The sequence below is a fragment of the Botrytis sinoallii genome, assembly GCF_014898435.1.
Source record: "Botrytis sinoallii strain Bc 23 chromosome Unknown BSIN_005, whole genome shotgun sequence".
NCBI lineage: Eukaryota > Fungi > Ascomycota > Leotiomycetes > Helotiales > Sclerotiniaceae > Botrytis > Botrytis sinoallii.
In genome coordinates this window covers 1,684,445-1,708,613 of record NW_024066032.1, presented here as the reverse complement: position 1 = coordinate 1,708,613, position 24,169 = coordinate 1,684,445, and the positions used below count along the sequence as shown (strand labels likewise).

The 24,169-nt window shown below is 42.6% G+C and overlaps 7 protein-coding genes across 7 annotated transcripts; 3 read left to right on the top strand and 4 right to left on the bottom strand.

The window, feature by feature from the left end:
* Nucleotides 1-268: 268 nt before the first annotated feature.
* EAF02_003640 (uncharacterized protein) lies at nt 269-2,770 on the top strand (the record flags this gene model as incomplete). Its single annotated transcript, XM_038899688.1, has 2 exons — nt 269-1,483; nt 1,538-2,770. 2 exons carry the CDS (start codon nt 269-271, stop codon nt 2,768-2,770), a joined length of 2,448 nt encoding a protein of 815 aa, XP_038760615.1.
* Nucleotides 2,771-3,079: 309 nt separating this feature from the next.
* Nucleotides 3,080-4,246, bottom strand: EAF02_003639 (uncharacterized protein; the record flags this gene model as incomplete). The annotated part of the gene is made up of 1 exon (XM_038899687.1): nt 3,080-4,246. One exon carries the CDS (start codon nt 4,244-4,246, stop codon nt 3,080-3,082), a length of 1,167 nt encoding a protein of 388 aa, XP_038760614.1.
* Nucleotides 4,247-5,789: 1,543 nt separating this feature from the next.
* Nucleotides 5,790-7,604, top strand: EAF02_003638 (uncharacterized protein; the record flags this gene model as incomplete). Its single annotated transcript, XM_038899686.1, has 2 exons — nt 5,790-6,080; nt 6,132-7,604. 2 exons carry the CDS (start codon nt 5,790-5,792, stop codon nt 7,602-7,604), a joined length of 1,764 nt encoding a protein of 587 aa, XP_038760613.1.
* Nucleotides 7,605-7,904: 300 nt separating this feature from the next.
* On the bottom strand, nt 7,905-8,453 carry EAF02_003637 (uncharacterized protein; the record flags this gene model as incomplete). Its single annotated transcript, XM_038899685.1, has 2 exons — nt 7,905-8,089; nt 8,213-8,453. 2 exons carry the CDS (start codon nt 8,451-8,453, stop codon nt 7,905-7,907), a joined length of 426 nt encoding a protein of 141 aa, XP_038760612.1.
* Nucleotides 8,454-8,788: 335 nt separating this feature from the next.
* EAF02_003636 (uncharacterized protein) lies at nt 8,789-10,533 on the bottom strand. The gene is made up of 2 exons (XM_038899684.1): nt 9,399-10,533; nt 8,789-9,339 (listed from the first exon to the last, which is right to left on the bottom strand). The coding sequence occupies exons 1-2, from the start codon at nt 10,233-10,235 to the stop codon at nt 9,148-9,150; spliced, it is 1,029 nt and encodes a 342-aa protein (XP_038760611.1). The 5' UTR covers nt 10,236-10,533; the 3' UTR covers nt 8,789-9,147.
* Nucleotides 10,534-11,822: 1,289 nt separating this feature from the next.
* On the top strand, nt 11,823-13,533 carry EAF02_003635 (uncharacterized protein; the record flags this gene model as incomplete). Its single annotated transcript, XM_038899683.1, has 2 exons — nt 11,823-12,014; nt 12,061-13,533. The coding sequence occupies 2 exons, from the start codon at nt 11,823-11,825 to the stop codon at nt 13,531-13,533; spliced, it is 1,665 nt and encodes a 554-aa protein (XP_038760610.1).
* A 5,623-nt stretch (nt 13,534-19,156) lies between these two features.
* Nucleotides 19,157-22,943, bottom strand: EAF02_003634 (uncharacterized protein). The gene is made up of 4 exons (XM_038899682.1): nt 22,026-22,943; nt 21,897-21,964; nt 21,632-21,845; nt 19,157-21,580 (listed from the first exon to the last, which is right to left on the bottom strand). The coding sequence occupies exons 1-4, from the start codon at nt 22,286-22,288 to the stop codon at nt 20,455-20,457; spliced, it is 1,671 nt and encodes a 556-aa protein (XP_038760609.1). The 5' UTR covers nt 22,289-22,943; the 3' UTR covers nt 19,157-20,454.
* Nucleotides 22,944-24,169: the final 1,226 nt, after the last annotated feature.

Sequence of the window (24,169 nt, the reverse complement as noted above, 5' to 3'; positions counted from 1 at the left end):
GTATACATAGATTTAGTATTGCATAGATTCCCAAGCGTATACATTGTAGTAAATAAAAGTAAGGAGAATTCACAATGATTTGATCAATCACACATAAGAATTAAATTTAGAAATGATCAAAGGGAGGGGACAAATTATTGATCAAATCGTCAAATCGTCAATATATTATTTCTCGCTTACCCCACACCCAAAAAGATGACACCTAAAGATGCACCCGACCTCAACCCAGCTTCCCCAAAGAAGAGCTACCCATGCCTCAACCCACCCAATGCCTCCACCCGGCCTCCCAAATGGCAGTCTCACACCTCTACCCACAACACCGTCTCCAGAATCAGCTCAATCATCCATTCGCAATGCCTCCTCCCTAGCCTCTATCCAAAACATCCTCTCAAACCTCCATACCCGCGATGCAGCGATCACTACTAGTCTCCAATCCCTCATCTCTTCTCAAACCTCGCTCTCCCGCGACCTCGGCCGACTCGATCTTTTACGCGCGCATCTTGGCACAAATGTTATAAATACCAGAGCCATTTCAAATGGAATGCTAGATAATGCCGCTGGCACGGCCGAGAAATTGAGCTCGAAGGTAAAGGAATTGGATTTGGAGAAGAAACGAGTCGAGGAAACATTGGCCGTTGTAGAACAAGTCGCGGAATTGAAAGCATGTGTAAATGGTGTGGTGGGTAGCATGGGGGCTCCGCAAGACTGGGAAGCTGCAGCGGGATATATTGCAAGAGCGTCGAAAATCCCGGCACATATTGTTGAGGGAAATTTTGCGGCAAGGACGGTTCCAAGTGTTGAAGTACCGGATGCGCCAGGTGTGACGATTGAGGAAGCAAAGAAAAGCTTGTGCGGATTGTTTTTGAGAGAGTTTGAGAAGGCCGCTGAGGAAGGGGATGGAGTGAGAGTTACGAGGTTCTTTAAATTGTTCCCATTGATTGGGAGGGAGGAGGTTGGGCTGGATGTTTATGGAAGATATGTCTGTCAAGGAGTAGCAGGAACGGCGAGGAAGAATTTAAAGGAGGGGACGAAAGGGGAGAGAGGTAAAGAGGGATTCTTCTACGCGCAGGCGTTGACGAGGTTGTTTGAACACATTGCGCAGATCGTGGAGGGACATGGAGGGTTGGTGGAAAGACACTATGGGGCCGGGAAGATGGTTAGAGTGATAGAGAGATTACAGGCTGAGGCAGACGTGCAAGGCGGGATTGTTTTGGACACATGGGGAGACGAGAAAAATGTCGATAGGAGATTGACAGATGTGAGAAGTTATCCGTTTTCTTTCTTGGTGCAAAGCTTTCTACCGAATCAAAGACCGACTGGAATTTCGAGGACGGGATCACCTGCAGTTGGAGCGGCTGCTAATGGGAGAGCAAGTGAAGATGAGGGTGTGGATATGAAAGAAGTAGATGGTCTTTTGAATGAGATGGCTGTGATGTTAGGTCGTTGGTCATTATATACTCGATTCTTGAGCGGCAAGTGCAGGGTAAGTCCAACATCAATACCAGCCCTTCTGCAAGCCATTTCTAATACATCACAGGATCCAGAAGCTAGCTCAGATGATCCTCTAGTCATGCCAGAGTTAATAGACAAATCAGCTCTTAGTCGAAAAATTTCAAATCGTCTGAAGGATCCATTCAATGTTATGACTACATTTTTCTTTCGACGATCTGTTGAAAAAGCATTTCAATTGGATGAATCTCCTACAGGATTATCTCTCAATCTATCAAATTCTATAGATGGAACTGCTCCATACATAATCTCTGCTGTTGATGATGTTATGTATATCGTCAATGCAGTACTTAAACGATCCATCTCAACATCACAACGTGGTGTAATCGAATCCGTTATTCCAGCAATAAGCAGAGTTTTGGGAACCGATTTTGTAGGAATGGTTCAACGCAAAATGCGAGACGAATCTTACCCAAAACCACTCGTCCAAGGTGGATTTCCACCGGAAGATAGAATTATCGCTTTTATCGTCCTGATCAACAGTCTTGTTGTATCAAATGACTATATTTCCAGAATTGTGTCGAGTCATCTCCAATCTTCCGAAACAAACAGCGCATCTCAAGCTAAAGGTGCACCACCTGCTCCAGCTTTAAAAGACATGTTCCCCTATGGTCATGACGCCACTTTCGTTTCCAATTCTCTCACCAGTCTTAATGCGACATTTTCGTCAAAGACCAACGAGTTAATCAGCGAAGGTCTTCAAGTAATGTTCAATAATGTCATTAAACCACGACTTCGTCCTGTTTTAAGCGAAACTTTCCGCGACGTAGATTATTCCCTTACATCAGAAGATCTCGCTGAAATAGCCCGCCAAAATGATACTGATGATGATCCTCAAGAAATACTACAGGACATGGTATCTCGTCGTTTCGAACATCATTGGGATGCTCTCATGAAACCTATTCAGAGAATCATGTCCACGACACCATTCAATACCCTCCTAGAGCAAACCGTTCAATATCTAGCAAGAGTTCTAGAAAGAAGAGTTTGGAATTATAGCGGGAAAATGAATGCATTGGGAGCAACTAGGATGGAAAGAGATTATGGGGGGATTGTAGGAGTAATTGCGAGAGGAGGAAAGTATGGCTTGAGAGATGTTTTTGCAAGGGTATTGCAGGTTGCTATGGTTGTCAATATGGATGAGGAAGAATGGGAGGCGGTTAATGTTGAAGGTGATGGTTTGGGTGAAGAGGAAGTAGAGATGGTTTGGGTTTTGACGGTGGATGAGAGGACAAGGGCTAGGGGTATGGTTAGGGAGTGATAAGGCAAGGAGATGCCCTGTGATTGTGTCGAAAAGGATATGTAATTGCCCTCGCATATGAGGAGTTTAGGCGTTGAAAACTCCGTGCATCATGAAAAAGTATCGAGAGGAAGGGGAATTTTGGACGTCCCGATGGAAGCGAGATGTTTGCTGGGAGTGAGTGGTATGGGATAAAAAGAACTAAATATAACATTGATACCAAAATAAATAGCGATTCGTATTCTTGGCCTATTTTCAAATGCAAATGTGATATATCATCATACATTTTGAATACATACAATAAACAGGAGATAAACAAGCTAGTCCATTCTACCACACAAAACCAACTGCTATCCAACCTAAAACCCAATCCCCAATCCCCATAAAGTCAAATCCGTCACTTAGCCCCCGCCGCTTTCGCCGCAGCTGCCAATTTGCCTTCTTCGCTTCTCTCTCCGCCTTCTTCGCATCCTCAGCCCTCTTCTTTCTCTTCATCCCCTCCTTCCACCTCGTATCATAATCCTGCCACATTTGCGTCGCCCCCGCCTTTTCCATTTCCGCACGTCTCTTCGCCGCCAATGCCTTCCACTCGTCGGTGCCCTCCTCCGGCTCAGGCGTCTTCTCCACTTCATCCGCCCAGCCCAATCTCTCAAGCACCTCGACTAATTCGCGTCGGTTCAACTTGAGTCCGAACGGCATTTGGATTTCTTCGAGAAAATCAATACTGATGCGTCCGCGATTTCCTTCATAGTCGCGCACGAGACACACGGTCTCGTCGCCGGTGAAGTGACCGTAGACGAGGACGATTTCGCCCGTGTCGAAAGGAGGTTGTTTTAAGGGAGTTTGGGGTGTCGATTTTACTGGTTCCTGGGGCTCGAGAACGCGGAAGAGAGGGAGTTGGACGGAATCGAGACGCAGCTGCGCTTCGCGTTGGTAGAAGTCAGGGGCTTGGATTCCTTTTTTTAATTCGAGACGGTTGATTCGTTGGATTATTTCGGAGCGTTTTCCTTTGGTGGGAAGACCGCGTCGTCGGGCTTCCCATTGGAGGTCTAGACGACTCATTCCTCTGGGATTGAATGGTAAGCGATGATTATCCCGAAATTGTTCATTGGCCCATATTTGTACGGGCAGCGAGCCATCGATTCCCCAGGGAAAGGGTAATTGTTGTAGATTTCTATATTTGACACGTCCTTGATCGAGTCCGAATCCTTCGAGTCGTGTTACTAAGGGTTGATGATTTTGTATATCATAAACTGGTTCGCCTAGATCGAGAAGAAATTCTCCCCAACGAGGAGCGAAATCTCCGACCCAGACTTTATCGGCAGCGAGTCCTCGGGCTTGACCATTTATTGTTATTTCTGGGTAGGGAAGTCCACGTTTATCGGTTGGGGGAACGAAGCGGTAGACGCAGAAGTCGAGGTTGCGCCATGGTCGCTCGAGATATTGTCGAGCTGCGGCTCGTTCGGCCCTTTCTTCGCTAGTCAAAATGCCGGCCATGGCTGCTAGAGGATCGAAGTATGTAAGTGTATATTGGCTTTGAATATGGATATGGTTAGAGTTTCATGAGATCACAATGAAAATCTCTGTGAAGTTTCCTGGATGTCAAGGTTCCAACAGGAAAAAATTAGAGATGGGAACTCGAGATGGGTTTTGGAGCTTGCTGTACAATGGATTAAAATATTTCGACGTTCAAAGGGGATAAAGGACGGCTGTGGGTGAACAAGCGACAAGAACTTTCTCCTTTCATGTTATGGTTAAGATGATTCTGAATGACGGATCCGGAGGGCGAACAAAGACTTCGTCGAATAGTGCTAAATTGAAGCGAACTTATCGTGTTGTTATTCAGGAGAGCTTGATTAATCTATTTGTTTGTCATTTGAATATCGCAAGGCTTGTGCTAGTGTTGAAGAAAATAGCTGGGAGAATGTTCAAGGACAAAAATGAATCAATCACGAGGAAATTGGGAATTGCTGAAGTAGCTCTTTTCATATTCTTAAATCGGTCATTCAATCGATCAATATTAGAAGTTCATTTAGAAAAAGACCACTGGATCAAGCCTGAAAACCACTTACATGGCTAGCTTTCCTTCCAGACCAAAGATAGCTTCTGAAATTGGCTACAGAAGCTCGTCACGATATTAGATAATGCGCACTTCATCCAGGATTGAAGAGCTCTCAATCTTATAGTCTCCCCTTGCCAAGGGGTTGTGCTCCAGTACCGCATTGTTTTCAAGCCCAACTTACTTCCATAGACTTCTACTACGCCATCCTAGACCAATCTTTTCATCTGTATGTCCATTATCATCTAGAATGCCCTCATGGGACTGAAATTAGAACAGGTGATCGTCCCTGGTTGACGTCGAGCAGAAATACCACTATATTTCCGTTCTCACATTCGCCGTCTCTGTGTTCATTGATATCTTATGAAAATATATATAATCCTGCACAAACTACCAACGATACAGGCACTCGCTATGTCTCGTGTGGTGCTCATGGTGATAGATTAAAGACTATTTTGTTGTTACAAAAACAGAAGAGAATAAAACAAATATCGAGCAAGAAGGCTTAAATAGGGGATTCAGATTTATAGGAAATGAAGCATAACATCTACAAAGTGCGAATATAGCGGATGGTTCATATACATAACTGGTGAAAAAGAGAACTAATGTTCTCCCAAACAAATGATCGTCGAAAAGCTCCAAGGATTTTTTACGACATTTCAGTTGAAAATCTTGATTGTTCGATTTGATATCAATATTGAAAAGAGCATGTATTTCAAGTGGTGTACTTGTAGTTATTCATATGGAGAGTGCAATCGTGATAAAATGTCCGCTTTTCTTACCAAAAACACACCTTGCACGCAACGTGTGACCAAAGGCGCGTTCTTAGATGCACACCCAATGAAATACTAGAAGTAGTCACGTTTCCCATACTGTTTTTAATCCCTGTACAATATCCCTGCAAATTTATTCTCTATCAGACAAAAAAAAGTTGATGAGAAAACGGAATATACGTGAAATAAAACTATACAATCACCCACAATGCCTCCCTTACGATCAAAAAAGTCTGCCAATGGTAGCGCAAAACCAAAAAAAGATGCGCGAACAATTCTTCAAGAAAATGAGGAGAGTGCCAGTGACAATGAGAGTGTTGACATGATGGATAAGGATTCCGATGAAGAAGAGTTAGACAGACTTGTTTTGGGAGATGGTGCAGGATTCACGGCTCAATTGGGTCAAGATATGGATTTCGAATCGGCAGATGAAGAAGAAGAAAAAGGTCAAGATGAAGAACAAGAGGACATTGAAATTGAGGGAGTTGACGATGCAGATGTATAACTCCGCCGCCCAAATATAGATGTTAATCACTAACTTTTTCTATAGCTATTTTTTCTAGACTCCGGACCATCAACAGTGCCTCAAGATGCATTAATACCACGTCCACAACCTGAAGACGAAGAAGGAGGAGATGCGCTAGCTTGGGAAGATAGTGACGATGATCGATTGAATGTATCTCTGGCTGGAAATTCTCGATTACGAAAACTTAGAGTCAATGAAGGAGAAGATGTAGTTAGTGGAAGAGAGTACACACGGCGACTACGAATGCAATTTGAGCGTCTCAATCCTGTTCCAGAGTGGGCGCAATCTTCTAGACCGACAAAACGACGTCGCAGGTCATCTGCAGCCTCCGACTCTTCATTGTCTTCGAATGATATGGACGTTGATGATTCCGACCTTTCTACATTACCTCTCGCAAGACTTCTTCAAGATGCCGGAGCTCTCACAAAAGAAGCACCCGCAACCTCAAAAAGACCGAAACTCAGACCAGAAGTTCTCGATATTCAAAGAACGAGGGATATACCCAAAACTCAACCATCAGCCGTCACTTCTCTTTCCTTCCATCCAGAATACCCAGTCATACTTTCTTCAGGTCCAGCATCAACTCTATATCTACACCAATATGCGCCTACAGCTCATCCACATCCACATCCACAACTGACTAGCGTTCACGTTAGGAAAACACCCATTGCTACATCCGCATTCCTTCACCCTTCCGGAGACAAAATCATTTTCGCTGGTCGACGCCGTTTTTTCCACATCTGGGATCTTCCTTCTGGAGAGATCAACAAGGTTACGCGAATTTATGGTCATAAGGATGATCAAAAGACTATGGAAAGATTCAAGCTCAGTCCTTGTGGCCGATATATGGGACTGATTGGTTCATCGAAGAAGGGAGGCGGTCTCATAAATATTCTTGATGCAAATACAACACAATGGATAGCATCAGCAAGAATTGAAGGCAAAAATGGAGTTGCTGATTTCGCTTGGTGGAAAACTGGAGAAGGATTGACTGTTGTGGGAAAGGGTGGGGAAGTAGGAGAATGGAGTATGGAAACTGGATCTTTTGTCGCTCGTTGGAATGATGATGGTTCCATTGGTGCTACTGTCCTCACACTCGGTGGACCAAATGGACCTAAACAACTCGGTGGAGATCGTTGGGTAGTGATTGGATCTCAAAGTGGTGTGGTAAATATTTACGATCGCAAGAATTTCATCTCAGGAAACGACATAAACATACCCGAGAGACCTGAGCCAAATAGACGACTTTTGCAATTAACTACACCTACAAGTCATTTGCAAATTAGTCCCGATGGACAATTGTTGGTTTTCAGTAGTAGGTGGAAGAAAGATGCCTTGAGATTGGTACATCTACCTAGTTGTACAGTATATAAGAACTGGCCAACATCGAATACACCATTAGGAAGAATTTCGTCCGTGGCATTTGGTAGTGGAAGTGATGTTTTGGCGGTTGGTAATGAAGCTGGAAAGATCAGGTTGTGGGAAATTAGAAGTTAGTGGTATAGATGTAATGAATGATTATAGTGTCGGATTTGACATATTAAAAACCCCCCGTTCTCTTGAGTTAAGAGTGAAAAATTCGCAAAACTATGTAAGTCGAGCTTGATTCAGTTTTTTCCAACGTTGAGGTCAGTCATTATCCTACCTTTTCAAGGTCTGGAGTTCACACAAGTAAGTTCTTCAACCATCCACAAATCTTTCAATTGCCCTCTGTTATCCATTTCATGCATTTCATCCCAACTCTTCCCAATAATCTCTCCTCTCCTCTCATCTTCATCCCATACCTGCATCCCCCCTCTATCCCCTCTTGAAAAGCAATCCCCTAACCGGCCCCCCTTTCTTCGCCTCACTCAATGGATAAAACTTATGTTTCTTGATCGTATACGCAAGAAGCTCATCCCTAGTTGAGAAAGGCGCACGGGAACACCAGTCTGATAGGAGTCCAACAGTTGACAGATATTGACGTGGACTTTGGAGAGCGCCTAGAAGGGATAGATATGTGTATTAGTAACGGGAAATGCGAGAGGCAAGATAGATGACGAGGATGCGTGGATGAAAAATGAAGAAGTAAGATATATAGGGAGTGATAATCATCATAAAAGAACCACGAGTCTCCAATCTCCAGTCTCCAGACCGCAACATCCCAATCCCAACCCATCTCTCCTCTTCCCAAACCACGAGATCAACACTCCTCAGACCCACCTTTCTACAAGCATTAATACTCCCCAAATTCCACGCTCTAGGAATTCTCACATCCGCGCACAATTGCTGCCAATTTCGTAGATCGCTTACGTTTCCGAAATATTTATCAAAGTCCCCGGCGATATTGGGGCGACGGGGTGGCATTTTGGGGTTCCCGGGGAGGTTCGGGGGGAGCTGGTATGATGCGAGCGCACGCGTGAATAGGGGAGAGAGGTTGTTTTGGTGTGGGGAGGGATGAGGATTGATGAGTTAAGGTGGGTGTTGATTGCTGGATATTTATGTTAGGGTGGTGAGAAATTCAAAGCATAGAATTTGGGATGAATAGGATGGTTGGGAATTTTTGGTTGTATCTTTGTGCATGATTGTATCCTTGATAGGAGTGCAAACAAGTTGACGCCGGGAGTTAGAGTATGTAATGATGCAGCAATGCAGAATGAGAAAAGAGTGGAAGGGTGCAGGTAGAAAGTTTCACGAAGAGAAGGAAATAATAGAGAGCATTCAGAACAAGGGAGAAAGAGAAAAAGAAAAGAGATGTCAAAGTAGAAAAGGTAAAAACAAACGAGAACATCAGAAGAATGTGCAAAAATGCTTGTATATGCGTTGTATATGCAGCTATCCACACTCCAGGCTATTACTGTCCCGCCCAAACACAATCTGATGAACGCGATACAAATCCCATGCCAATACGCTATAATCATGCTGAACATCCATACTATCCCAAATCCTGATATCCCAACCATAAAGTCAAATTCCCAAATATGTCATCCGTTTGCTCATAAAATCATCCTTGCGTAACATGTCAGAAAATGACGCCTCAAGAACCTCATTAAATCTGTTCCTAGTGTCTGAAAATGTGCGCCAATAGAACTCTAACGGGACCGCCTTCCTTAGCTTTACTCTTTGGGTAAATTTTGCCAGTGTCCAGTGTATATTTAGCAAGTTTATGTTCGCTCGGGTATCTCTTAACTGGTTTACCTTCAGCTTTGGCGTCGAGGAAATCGAAGATGTTAACCCAGACTTTTCCTAGAGCCTATAGAAATATAGATATTAGCATCATAACGAGACCATGGAAGAATATGTATTATTTACCTTGCGACACTGAGTAATACTTGTAGGTATCTCTTCCAAGCCAACATCGACGCAAAGTCTTTGCCAATTTGCAAGCTCAGTTTCATTTCCAAAGTAATCTTTCCACAAGCCGACTACAGTCTTCTTCTTGGTCTTTGCAATCTTTGCCTTGACAGAAGCATCCTTGATTACTTCTTTCTTTGGTGGCTCTGGTTCGGCATGTTCCTCGGAACCTTGATCCTCTTTGAGTCTCTTGATCAACTCACTTGCCGCAGCATAATCGTCAACATCACCCCATTTAAATCCATGACCTATCATGAAATCTTTCATGTCGTTCCATCCCGCGTCTTTGAACCATTTGTAGTTGGATATTTCACCCCGGGTTTGCTCTTCCTCCTCAGCTAGTCGAGCCTTGCGTCTCTTCTTCCTCTCCTTCCTCCTTCTGTTCTTTGCAGCTTTCAGGTTGATCTTCTCTGACTCCAAATTGTTTAGATCTTTGTCGGAAACTGCAAGGTTCTGGAGGGAACCGGTGACATTGCTGACCACGACATCTGCGGAAACTGATTTCTTGCTTGAAGAACGATTTCGACCTCTACCCTGCTTCTTTTTATTCGTAGAGATATCCTTGTCTACCTCTTGCTCCAGCTGATCAGCTTTATCTTGCGCAAGATTGACATTTTGAAGTCCTATAATTACATCGTGGAGATGGTTTGGGTCCGGAAGATGAGCTGAGGTCGATAGACTATCATTAGACTCAGTTTCGGGTGGTGTGTAAACGGGAGCTCCATCGTCGTTGTTGGAGTCGTCAGAAATACTTCGTGGTGGGTTCGGAATGGAGTTCTTCGATTTTTTGGCCATTGTGACAGACTCTTAGCAAGATTTGGACGAATGTAAAGGTTGTAATCACGAATGATGTATAGTGGGTGATAGCACTGTGGTGGGGAGGGAGGGGTGCAGGTAAGCAAGTTAATATAAGTATCTGGTAATGCACTGTAGCAATGTTGAATACCGAAACCTTGATATACTTATTCACATATTATATTTGGATGGCACAATTGATGATGATTTATATATGGTGAATGATGCACCATATGAATGAAGTGAAGTGGCTTTGCAGTGAACAATCAATCAATCAATTGGAGGCTATGGTGTGGTTGGTTTGATACACAGGGTTTATGGGAGAGGGAGTGGGTATTGGTATGGGATATGGGGTCACTTTCGGGGTCCGCTGAAATGGTACTAGCCCCCACGTATTACTCAGCCTTGCGCTACTGCAACACTGCGATGCTCAATGCGTTCTGACCCCGGTGCGACCATAGGCAGATTTTTGTAACTTTTCGTCTTCACCAGTCGTTCTTCTGCTCTTGCCACATGATGAGGTAGCCTTCCAGGTGAACATGGTGCACGCAAGGCTTTCGATGTTGGATACAATGGACCCTCGTACCATCAAGAGGGCTTCTCGATGACCATATCAGCCTATTTGAAATATATGCGTGTTCCTGAGATACTGGACTATACAACGTGCCTCCGATAGCATCGAGAAAGGGTTTCAGTGTTGGATACAGTGAACTCGGTTTCGTCAAGAAAGGCTTCTCGACAACCTTATTAACAGTGAAGCCCACTTGGAATATATCTGCTCCAACCCTCTTGTTCAAATATGTTGAAATCCTGCCTGCTGCAAGGTTTCAGTGGCAAGGACAGCATGGTTTCGATATTGTTTTGCTGTTGGCTGGCAATGTAACCTGCAAGGTTCCGAGTTGCTTAGCTAGAGATAGCAATGCTTCTTGCAAAGCATCGCTCTCTTAATTCTATCTTCGCATTGATCTGTTGGACTATTGCGAGTGCGACAGTGAATCAAATCGTCTTTGTGAGAGTACCGTGATATTATATTCCAAATCAAAATAATTCGTCGGATCCGGCTTATATTCATTGATTGATTTATCATACAATGATTACAGTAGGTTACTGGCAGCTGTGAACGTAAGCCATAATTTTCTGTCCGGGTATATTCGGATCCGAAGGTTGGACAATGATGTCAAGGACAACATATGTTTGAGATGTTGTGTAAATAGCTGCCCGATGGGATTTTCATTGACCTTTTTTTTGCATGTCCAGTAATTTGCAACGGTTTTCAGATAATTTCTTTCTCGTCGTATTCTTGATTTCCTCCCAAATACATTCATTCTACTTCGAGACTCACTTACTTTTTATCATTCATTTCACTCCAGCGACACCAAGAGTAGAGCAGAATGCATAGAAACAGAGTTTTGATCAAATACTGAAAGTGAGAAGGACATTTGCGCGAATCCCTCCTACCTATGATTCGCACCACCAAACCCCATCATCTCCAGGCATTCTTTTAAGTTTATCAAAGATATTGCGACCGACTGAGCACATCATTGTTTCGATTGTAGGTACATAAAAAGTCACGTTCAATCGATACAGATGTTGGAAGCTCAAGAGCGAGGACACACGCGAGTGGCTGGATCCGAGGAAACACTATATGGTTCAAATACATCACATACGTACTCTGTAGAAAGAGTTCCTACTGGAAGCACTCATAAGAGTCATGTTAGCAGCCACAAGTTTGAAGATTCATCAAATCTCTCAGACATAGCTCTTGTTAATTATCCAAAAGCATGTATTCTGACTCCCGGTTTGCTCCAAGACTAACTGAATATAGACGGATGTTAAATTAAACGATGTTCCCGCACATACTAAACCCAGTGATGCACTGGCACCAGAAACCGATTTATATGCAGGCATTGTTGGTTGGGATGGCCAGGACGACCCAAATAACCCTCAAAACTTTCCTCCAAGCCGAAAATGGCTTCTTCTCGGACTAATATCAAGCATCACTGTTGTCAGTCCTCTAGCATCTTCTATGGTCGCTCCTGGTGTGCCTTACATCGAAGAGACATTCAACAATCATAATGAAACACTAAGCACATTTACTGTTACGGTCTTTCTTTTAGGCATTGTCTTCGGACCTCTGTTCTTATCACCATTATCAGAGATTTATGGAAGACGGCCTGTACTATGTGCATCCAATATCGTCTTTTGTCTATTTCAAATTGGTTGCGCTCTTGCTCCTAACCTCACCGCACTCATAATATTTCGTTTCTTTGCGGGTATTGGTGGTTCCGGTTGTTTGGCGCTCGGTGGTGGTGTGATAGCTGACCTTTTTCGACGCGAGCAACGTGGAGCGGCTTCAGCAGCGTACACCATTGGTCCTTTGTTTGGACCAGTAGTAGGACCCATCTGCGGTGGCTTCATAGCAGAAAGAGTTGGCTGGCATTGGATTTTCTGGGCTATATTCTGTGCTGGCACAGTAACAACAATTGGCATTGAAATATTCAATCGCGAAACTTATCCTCCTGTTTTAATACGAAGAAAAACGCAAAAGCTTCGGCTAGAGCTTAATCGTCCAGATTTATTATCTTGCTATGATTTAGGAGGTGATCCTAGTACCAGAACAGTTCTTCTCAATGGCCTTCTTCGACCACTCAAGATGTTATTCATGTCACCAATCGTTTTCATACTTTCGATATACATCTGTTTTGCATACAGCTTACTATACCTGTTGTTCACTACAATCACCCCAGTATTCCAAGAGCAATACGGATGGAGTGTGGGACTCTGTGGCCTTGCTTATATTGGTATTGGCATTGGATTCTTCTCGGGTCTAGCTCTCGTGACGAAAATCTCCGACAAGACAGTGATACGTATGACCGCGGCAAATAACGGTATTTTCGAGCCGGAAATGCGTTTACCGGCCTGTCTCTTCTTTTCATTATTCATTCCCATCACATTTTTCTGGTATGGATGGTCAGCCGAAAAACACGCCCACTGGATCATACCAGTTATCGGATTGATTCCCTTCGGATTCGGCATGATGGGGGTTTTCATCCCTATCCAGACATATATTATTGATAGCTTCCCTCTTTTTGCAGCTAGTGCGACAGCAGCTATGACGGCTAGTAGGAGTCTTTTCGGCGCTCTATTGCCGTTAGCTGCGCCAAGCATTTATGCAAAATTGGGACTGGGATGGGGAAACACTATGCTGGGGTTCATAGCTGTAGCGATGATTCCCGCAACAGGTTTGATCTACAAGTATGGAGGACAGATCAGAAAGAGATATCCACTTGATCTATGAGGAGTTGGAGTTTCTAGTTCGGTTATGGCATTAGATTATATCGTTGAAAAGATAGATTAAGGAGTCAGGAGTCAGGCAGGGATGGCATTTGTACTTTTGTGTGTATTATTATGATTTTGACAACGAACAGATAGATGATATTCAATGAGCCATGTTTTTCACTTTCACATCTCGTGGGTGATATTTTTGAATTCTTTACTGTGCAGTGTGTTCAAGGCATGTATTCTTTTGCTACAGATTCTCCGAGCGGAGAACATTACCTGTGGGACTTGGTATGATCTCATTAAAGGTCAAAAAGGAGCGGTTTATAGATCATGATATACAGGATATTATCATCTCATGTTTAGAAGAAGTTCTTCATAGCAAGAAATGCTGAGTTCCATTTCAATGAATAATGTTACGCTTTAATCGAACGTGAGTCCCCCACTACCACGGCACCCTCAAAATTCAATCAGGGCAAGTGTTCCAGAACCTAGACTTGGTATTTGTCTGTGTCGGTGTTCTCCGAAACCATTCCATATTCCTCCTTCGCCTCCAAAGATCTCAACCTCGGCGTCCAACCCATCAATCCACAGCTGCGCTCATATCTCCAAACCAAATCTCCCACGCACCCGTGCCCAGAAGGAGATTCAGCAGAACAGGAAAAGTCGTAGCACAACCTGAGAGAACATTCCTATTTTTTCTCTACATCCGTGTTCCCGTTGCCGTTCTTGATGCTACCCACCGGTGGCGAAGAATTGTAAGAACCAGAGCTTGCGCAATGTTTTCTCTGACAATCCACATACTTGCTGAAGGTTTCGATTTGGACAGCTCCATCAAATCGCTTGATGACCTTTTTAGCTGTGGTCCTCTCACACCTGTGTGTATTTTAGTGTGGTGAGACTTGATCTTTAACAAGTGGTACTTACATGATGATGGTTTGATTTCTTGATTTGATTTGATGGGAAGTGCGAGTTGTTGAGTAATGATGTTGTGGATACTTGGGTGGTATAGGTGATGTGAGTTTTACGGATGCTGTTGATGAAGGGGTACAATTGATGAGGACAGGTCAGTATGGTTGCTTCTTGTATGCTAAAGCTTCTCTTTGAACATAACAATCGTGGTTTCATGAAGCCGTTAGCGAAGTAAAATACTCACAGCGTGCATGCGCCTCCAAAATCTTTGAAGTTATTGATTTCCTCATTTATTGGTTAGATTTCAGAGCTCTCATGATGGATAGAAGACTACTCCCATTAAGTGAGAACTTCTGCCCAATCTGTATCCTTTCCTTTCCCCATCCCAACAGATAAATTCCTGTTGATTTCAACCACTCCACCAAATAATCTGAAACATCAAATTGATGGTTGTATGCCTCTTCTCTTTGTTTAAATCTAAGACACAGCTCTGAGGCGCAAAGAATAAGGCAGCCATGCTCAAATACCGTCTTATTCCTTTGTGCACAGACGAACCTGTACACAATTCTAAGACCTCAACAACATTTTTTCCATCCTCTGAAGAGGGAGTAAGTTTTCTAGCGCACGATTCTCTTAGAGTTGCATTTAAATGGTCCCATTTTGTTTGCGGAGCAATATCAGCTTCACGCGAAATGTACTGCTCCTGTACCGTAAAAGCGCAAGCTATCAATTCTTCCTCAAAGACTTCTGACTTTGGTTCCTCAAATATAGTTCATGTTGAGTGTGACGCAGAAACAGACCAGAATTTCACGCACTCCAGGCTAAAGAATTAGCGCGCGGAACTTAAAGAAGGCTCGAGACAGAGATGTCGCATTTGTAGATATGAACATGACTGTTGTCTCAATACTGATGGAATTAAAAGATTATGATGAGGTGATGTCAGAACTCTGTACCCATTCAACATTAGAATATGGTCTGCATGGGGAATGAGAGTATACCTGACCTATCAGATCCGAATGCAGAATTTAGGAAGGTATCAGCTAGAAGAGGGCCGTTGAAAATATATTTGGGTGTGGGAGAAAAACTTGGAAATATCAAAGGTAGGAAAAAGTGTGATAGAAAGCGTTGGGTGACAGAGAATTTGTTGTTAGTAGAAATTACTGGGGGCACACTTTGCTGAAAAAACTTTTAAGATATTGGTATTAAGAAAAAACTCTTCCATCTTCGACTGGCTCAAACGAGATACATGGTTAGAGATTGCAGTTTGGTTTGCACTGCGCCTGCTTTAGTTGCGCGATCATGTTGATTTTACTTTTACTCTTTTTCGTTGACATCTTTAGCGAGGTACAACATTATCAGAACTACATCGTTAGTGTATTAGTCTTATACACGAAATGACAATTCGCTGAGTTCGATCATCTGAAGCCGAATGGGCGAATCAAGCAACACTGCTCCTCCTACATCACACCAAGATTTCAGATCAGAACTTCCAATATTATATCATATATCCAAAATGAATAAATTTACATGAACTCGTCTACAGTAACTTTGTCGGTATGTAACGTCTAGTTCTGACGGCATGGATTCAGTTTGTGCTCTAGGGAGCCTCTCGGCGGAGCCCTTAAATAAGCCTCCAGCAAAGTTTGCAAGGCGGGAAACTAAAAAGCAAGGAAGAAGTAAGTGAACGAGTGTCTGATGATCTTGAATCAATAAATCACGTTAACATCTTTTCTGGATCTCACATTCACTACTAGATTCTCCGGATTTGATTTCATCCTCTAAGTCCACTTTGCTTTTTTGTTTTCAAGTTGTATAAACAGTCCTCTCTTCCTAGTCTGTCACAGCTTAACCAGATTACAAAGCACCAAAGCTTAAGTATAATGGCTCATTGTAGGAAAGTTACCATGATTATTATAATTAGCCCAGAATAGTGCTAGAGACGGAAATACTTCCTGACATTTCGACTCTTGAGTTGTTGGCGGAGCTGGAGCTCGTCTGAAAGTTCGGAGATTAATAATACAAAGTCGAATGACAACAACAATTACTAGCTGTTATTATCTCAGAAATCCCATCTTCTCAACCTTTGGAAACGACAACAATAATAAGTTTCTACCAGTATAGTTACTAATTTATCTATCCATTATTCTACAAATACAAAACACCTAACCTAATACAACTCATATCGAGAATCTATCAACAAAGTCAAAGAAACCGCCTGGCCCATTGTAATAGTATCCTTCGGAAATCTTGGCTCTATGAAATCTTGTTCGAGCAAACGTTTATATAACCATTGAACGGAGCTTGTAATCACATGATAACATCATGCGTACACTGAAAACGGAAGCAGTTGAGGGAATGTAATAAGTGAGTGAATAAATCACCTACTTGGAAACCTTTTCTGCTATATAAACACTATCCACCCACTACCTGCGAATAAGATAATCAGCACAGCTACCGGAAAACAGATTTACAAAGTAACTGATAAAATTGTTCTTTGTAGCAGGGGCAAAAGGCTGGATGCTGCATGTTAATAAGTGTGAGCTACAATCTCACCCAAAAAATCTTCAAGCGGTATGAATACAAGCAGTTATATGGATTAAACAACAACAACATCAACAGCTTGATATAAACAGACAGCCTCCTCTTCTCTTTTTCCCCCTTGACCCTCACTCCTAAGAATACCGAAATCCATTCCTCACACTATCAACGTCACATTACTACGACTCAAGTCTAGTTTGTGTTCAAAACATACTCGTTTCAATTATTACATCTCCTGGTACTCGAAGATATGAGCATTAACTGCATGCAAACCCATAACATGACACATACAACTTTCTTAACTAGGACTATTTATATCACAATCTAAAAGAAACAGGGTTTTGGATTTCGGGCTTCAAATTTTCTGACTCAAGTTTGGTGTAATAATCACAAAAATTAACCGTCTCGTTAAAGACATTGAAGATGATGATGGTATTTACTGGGTGCAAGAAGTGAGATAGAAGACAAGGAGGCACCTTATAAGCAGACAAACGAGGAGAATGCTGGCAAGGAAGAGCGATGAGTGAATACATACGCAAACTTTGACTTTTCATGGCATGATTCACATATCACCTGAACCTTGCCCCCATCCCAGACCCCCCTCTCCTCCCCGCTTTCTATTTCCCGACTTTGAGATGCGTGACTATCTCATCTAGTAGTATATATACACTAGACCTGCCAGAATTGAGCGGTAAATAAATGCAACCCGTGAAGAGGTGTGCGAGCTGAGGAGACTTCGAGCATACATCAAAACCCAAATCATAGATGGCACGACTTTTACAATCAAGAACTCTCGCAAATCATACACTACAAGTAGAGTAATCCAGATGCAACAACTTCAGTAACTTACAGTATAGAATGGCAGTAGATAAAATCAATGACAACTTTGAATATTGGAGTAGTGACAGTAAATACTCAGGTACCGTCAACTTCTCTCTCTCTTTACTTCATCCCCTTCCACAATCTTGGCTTATTGATTCTTCAACTAGAAAAATATCGATGCTAGCTATAGGAGATATAACATATGCATCTGCTGTTGCAGTCGGCCTTGAATTCTCCCTGTATCCTATTAATCTTTTGTATATTCCAAAGAGGTGAAAAGATACATATTTATATATCCCTCCCCTCATAAACTCTGCTCCGGTCTCAAAAGTAGAGGTTACACCAGAGATCGATGAATAGGGAATCATGAACTTGTATGAGATACACCAACTCCTAATCAAGACCCCTCAAAGACGAAAAAGTGAATCATCACCGTACTTTCTTACTTTCATCCCCAAGTAATTCCTCCAAACTTGACTTCCAATTCGGATATAAAAGCCTCCCTCCAATCTCTCAAAGGGGCTCGACAGATCTACGCTAGACTTTGAAGTTGACGGGAGGGTTTCTGACCACGTCGCGATTTTAAGAGAGTGAAGATATGATCATCTCATTCGCAATTGATTGATAACACTCTTCAGATATCAAGACCAAAGTCTCGAGGCAAGACTAAATAAACGTGGCGGGAAAGATTGGAAGTGACGATTGATCAACGCCAGCAAATTTTGAAATATCAAATCACCAATCAAAAGGAATGAAGAAAAAGGAATGAAGAAACAACAATAATAAAATCCAAACGACAAATACACGCGACGCACTCCCGCCACGCTGCCAAATAGATCCAACGAATGAAAACCCAACAGAACTCCAATTGAAGATTTCTCAAAGACAGAGGTCTTGCAGGACTCATCTCTGACCAAACTTTGGGGCATTGTGCCGCATCAACATCAAAAACTCGGTAGCTTTTATACCCACCATGAGATAAAAATGAAATATAAATTATCATCAAATCTACGAGTACGATGAAAGGAGGGGATGACCCAACGACACAAGTGAATACAACCAGATGCACATAGGAAGAGAGACACTAGGAATCGAAAATGAAGGACCAGTACGTAGGTAGATGAATTCATCTCTGTGAGTGAGTAAATATATATATACATAGATAGATACCTAGGTATGTATAGGTATACACAAGAAAAAGATGAATGATCAAGGACACCCAAGTAAAAGCAAAGATATTACCTATTTAGCGTACCGTACCTACCGTCAATGAATTCCAAAAACAAGTGATCCAAGTACAAATATCTAGCCACTTGATGGCATCAACCTTCTATACATCACAAGCACTCAATCAAAAACCCCATGATATAAATTTTTAACTTGTTTTTTTCATTTCATATCTTAAGTATCGTCTCTCAACACGGTTCCTTTTTTCAAGAATACTCGTGAGGTATAAGTAAAGCAGTAAGTAAGTAGAAAGTAGCAGTCTCATCAGCGTGTGACAGAACTCTACACCCATTTAGGGTTGCAAATACGGCTCTCCACCTCGTTTTCCTTCTCCCTATTCCTAGTACTCCAAACACTCATACAGTTAAACAAATAAAAGTAAGTTTCTTTCACCCCAACAAAGGCAGCAGAAAGCCCAGCTACTATATCATCTTCCAACCCATCAACTGTATTACGAGAAAAAGGTATCAGTTTTTTCATCCCCTGATCATCCATTTATTTCACACCCTATATTCTGACAGCCCCTAACGTCAATCATTATCTCTTAACAATCCATCTGTATTTCTTTTTAAAAGCAACGAGAAAAAGCAAACAAGCTTAACTTTGCGGATGCACATGTAACTGTCAAACGTATCATTAAAAAGGAGTAAAGCTCAAGATCCAGACGCAAACGATTTGTTGATTGATGGGAAATATTAAAGGAGTTTTAGTGAATATCGGTCTATGGTGAAAATAGTCGAAGGAATTGAAAGCAAATCGAATGTTTCGAATCCATAGAATTGAGGTGCATGTGCATGTGTGTGTTGTATGTACGATTTGGAAAAATTCCAGAGTTAGAAAACTTTGAGTTGATGTAGAGAGTATTGAAACATTCTTTAGTCGATGTCAAGACTAGAAGTTTGCTTCTTTGCAAAAAGGAAATTTGATAACGTCATCGTGTTTCGGCCATTTATGGGTCGTTCTCATGGTAATAAAAAAAGGTTCGTGTAAAGAATGTTGTGGTCCGGGATTCCTGATCCAAGAAAGGTTTGTTTTTCGCTGAATCGACTCGATGATCGATATTAAAAAAGGACTCGCTGATAACTCAAAAAGTATGTCGAATGCATTGTTTAGGGTAGAACCTAGACAATGAGAGAGTGTGTGTGACAAGCAAGACACAGGAACTCTTTAGATGCACGCCAATACGCCAGAGCAAATTTGTTTGATATAGAAAAACTTTCCGTAAAACCTTTCGAAGATGAAAACGGACGACTGAAGGAAGACTCAACCGAGAAATTAGAAAATCGGTGAGTAATTGTAGAAAAAGAAAACAGGTCAGGGTATCTAGACGACCTGTTGTAATGAGTGTCGGATTCTGTTCCGAACTTGTAAATACCAAAAAAACTCCGAGTGAAAGAATGCAATGCCATGCTAAACGCCAAATCAGATGCAAAGGTATTATTTAGTATGAGACTTGTCTTCGTGGGGTACCTCGGTCGTAAAATATAGGAGAGCTCATCATAGGGGAACTCGTCATTTCTGTCGTTAACATACTGCCACTCGATTTTGATCGACTGGGTGCAGTAGGGCTATCATCAATTTGTCCGTGTTGGCCAATGGCATAAGTGTGTGCTCTGCTGAGCTTGGTTCTATTTTGTCGAAGTCTTCCCATTTCCCGCTCACATGTGTAAGCATGTTCCTTAGCATCCATTTCAACGTAATTCTGGGGAAAGCAACGGCCTTGATGTTCTGTAAAGAAAGCACTGTAACCACCATCCAGGATATACACTTCAGGGTAAGAAAGTTTTGGGTATTGTTCGACGTTAGTAGTACGATCTTGTTGTCGTACGTGACGAGCCATTATGGGTGCTCGATGTGCGGAGTATTCGCAATGAAAGATTAGGAGGGTTTTGCCAGGGATATTTTCTTCAAACAATTGACTGGTCAATAATTCTTTGTCATTATAGTTGACAGCACCATCGATATGTCCACCTTCGTATTCATATTCGAATCTGCAGTCAACAATCATTCGTTGGTCATATTCATCATCGTATTTTCCATCAAGAATTTCCAATAAAGTCTCCTTGGCAATTCTAGGAATGCTATCAGGTTGACCTTCTTGGAAAAAGTGTGGTAAGATTGGTTGGTGTATTTCATCAACATCCATGACGGTCTCCAAGTTGCTCGACGTATTCCCCTTTTCTTTGACAATATCTTGTGGACTTTCAAACATGCTGAGGGATCGTCGAAATTGTTTCCTAGGCCGAACTAACGGATTGGAAGTTCTGCGGGAGTGGCTGCCAATTGGTGATCCATTGACGACTCTGCTTGACACACTTGAGAATGGTCTGCTCAATCGAGGTGGTGGTGCCATGATTCCACCCGAAGGACGTTCAGGACGTTCTCGTGGTGGTGATTCCATGAAACATTCGCCCAAAGACATTGATGTAGAGGTAGACAACTTGCTGCTTCCAGCACCGAAGCGGAAGGGAGGCAATTGACTTTCGGCGTTTTGTCGAGGAAGGGAATTCGTCGAGAAACCCTTGGTACGTGAGAGGGATGGTCGTAATAATCCATTTTTGCGTCTCCTATAGCTTGTATTAGTACGATAATCTTTGGAATGTATAATTTGCACTTACTCAGCACCAAAAGGTTTTGGGGCGTCCAATAGACTAGAACGAATTGGAGATGACCCCATAGCTGTATCTTCCACTGGTGTACCTGCTGGTGTAGGTGAAGCCATCTCAATTTGCGCAGAGAAATATGGTTGCTTATGTGGAAGAGGGGATATATCCATTCTTTCGTTCAATGGACCTGGTGAGGAGGAAGGTAAAGGAGGAGTAGTAGCACAATCTATATCTTGTTAACATCTCCAGTCATATCTTCCTGTAGATCAACTCTTACCCCTACCATCCAATGTCCCAAAAAGATTCGATGTGAAGAGAGATCGACGAGGAGTTGGTAATTGGGGACTGTAAATGATTGATGTTAGTAAAGCATACACACAATGAAGATAGTTTGAATTTAATGTACCTCATGTCAATGTGAAAATTTTGAGATAGATCTGCCGCCAAGCTTGCTGTAGGTGAAGAACCACGAACAGGTTTAACCAAGAAGTAATCCGCTTTTGCAGAATGCTTCATGCTCAAATCCCGAAAGTCGAAAGCACCTGGACCGAAAGAATTTGCAGTGACGTTTGACATATGTGCGTGTGGGTGAGAGGCATACATGTCATTTCTAGCCCAAGCTGGCATAAATGAAGAAGGCTGCATTGCAGCTATGGGTGAAGACTCCATAGTGAACGGGATGTGAGCTCAAGAGGTGAATTGGCTACTCTAAATTATACTATCAATTGAATTGATTCAACTGAAGTCCACTGCAGGGAAGATCCGCTGACGCGATTATAAATTGTAGTATAGATGTAGAGTGTTCCGAGATCAGGTTGACGGCAAACAATCAAATGGGGAGGATATTCCCAGATGTCGTTGCTATACAAACTGCGAACAATGGTAGAATGCTGCTGGTTCACGAGGAGCTGTAGAGATTGAAAGGTTGTCCGATGGGAATTACTGGAATGCTTGGTGCATCGAAACCTATCGGGTTGATTGTATTGCCTTTTGGTATGTACTTTTCGGTCGATGATTGAATTTGGTGGCTTAAACCGGATTATTACTCGAGGATCGGGTCGTGATTCAGGTCGAGAGATCAATTCGTCGGAAGAAAAGGTCTAATGGTAGGTTCGAAGGATGGTCGGCCCTGGTCGATGATATATCTCACATATAAAAGAAAGGCTGGTGTGGGGGAAGTTGACCTTTTCTAATTTTCTTGCTCCCTTGGTATGTTTAATACCACGACGGAATTATCGCAAGGGATCTTTGGGTTGGTGGCGTCCAGTTGAAGAAGACGAACCTAAGGGGACCAAAGGGAAGGGAAGGGAAGGGAAGGGAAGGGTCGACGGTCGAAAGTTAAAAGGGTTAGTAGTCGTGATAGTAAGAGAAAAAGAGGAATTGAGAAGTGCGAATTGGTTGAAGATAAATGAATTCGAATTAACTAAGGGTTTATCCAAGCAAACAAGAAAAATCGGGATTTAGTGGTATCAATTGGTGTCGCCAGTGGAGTTCATTTTCTCATTACAATTATATTCCTTGGATGGTCCTGTCGCTCTGGTGTTGTCAGGGAGATTAAAAAAAAATGAATATATTTCGTTTCCGAGGTAGCTGCTAGGTAGCTAGTTAGACGAGACGAGGTGAGGGGATACCAAGAAAGGTGCGTACAATGTCTAAATGCCTGGGTCTGTTTGATACTTTGCTGTCTCTCATCCCCTCTCACTATATTTTCTTCTCTTATTATAGACAAACTATAACCACAATCATACTAGACCTGCTACTTTTTACCCTCTCTTGATTGGCTTCTCTTCTATTCATTACCGATACGTGCTATACGTGCTCTGCCTGCGATGCTGGCCCTGCTAACTTTACTATCCTAATCCTAACCTTAACCCTCTAATTATTTCCAGTATCGTGATCCTCACATGAAGCGTGGGTGGTAGTGAAGTGCTAGGGAAGTGGGTAAAAAGGTTCAAGGTACCTAGTAGGAGCTTTGGTGGGTTCAAAAGTATCCAGGTCAAACCGCTCTCTAACGAATCGCACGATAGAATGGACCTCTTTCCTGCTATGGACATGCCCCACGGAAGCCAAAAATCTACAGTATTACGAATCTGGTTAATGCCAACCTGGATGTAGCTTTGTCTCCTGGCTGCGGGGATCTGCTCGCGAACTGGGCAGTAAAGGGTTGGAACTCGTACATGATGGAAGGGAAGCGGAATATTTAATTGTTACTTCTTAGAGCTAGGCCAGCCATCAACCACAGCAACCAACTAAAACATGGCTACTCACCTAGTCAGCTTCTAGCCTTGCTGATGGGTCTACGCCAACTTACTTGGTACCTTGCTTTTGATGGGGATCCATGAATCCATCGGTTCTACGAATCCTTACCTAGTTCGCAGAAAGAAACAAAAGCGAACAGCACCAGAGGACAATGAGTTAGGACTCCAGAGGTGGATGGCTCGATGGGTGGGCTGTTGTCGTGCGGCGAAGGAGCGGAGAGTATCAAGCATGATGGATTGGTTCAGCAAATACACTCCGTCCGTACGGTTGCTGAGTGAGAAATAGACATCA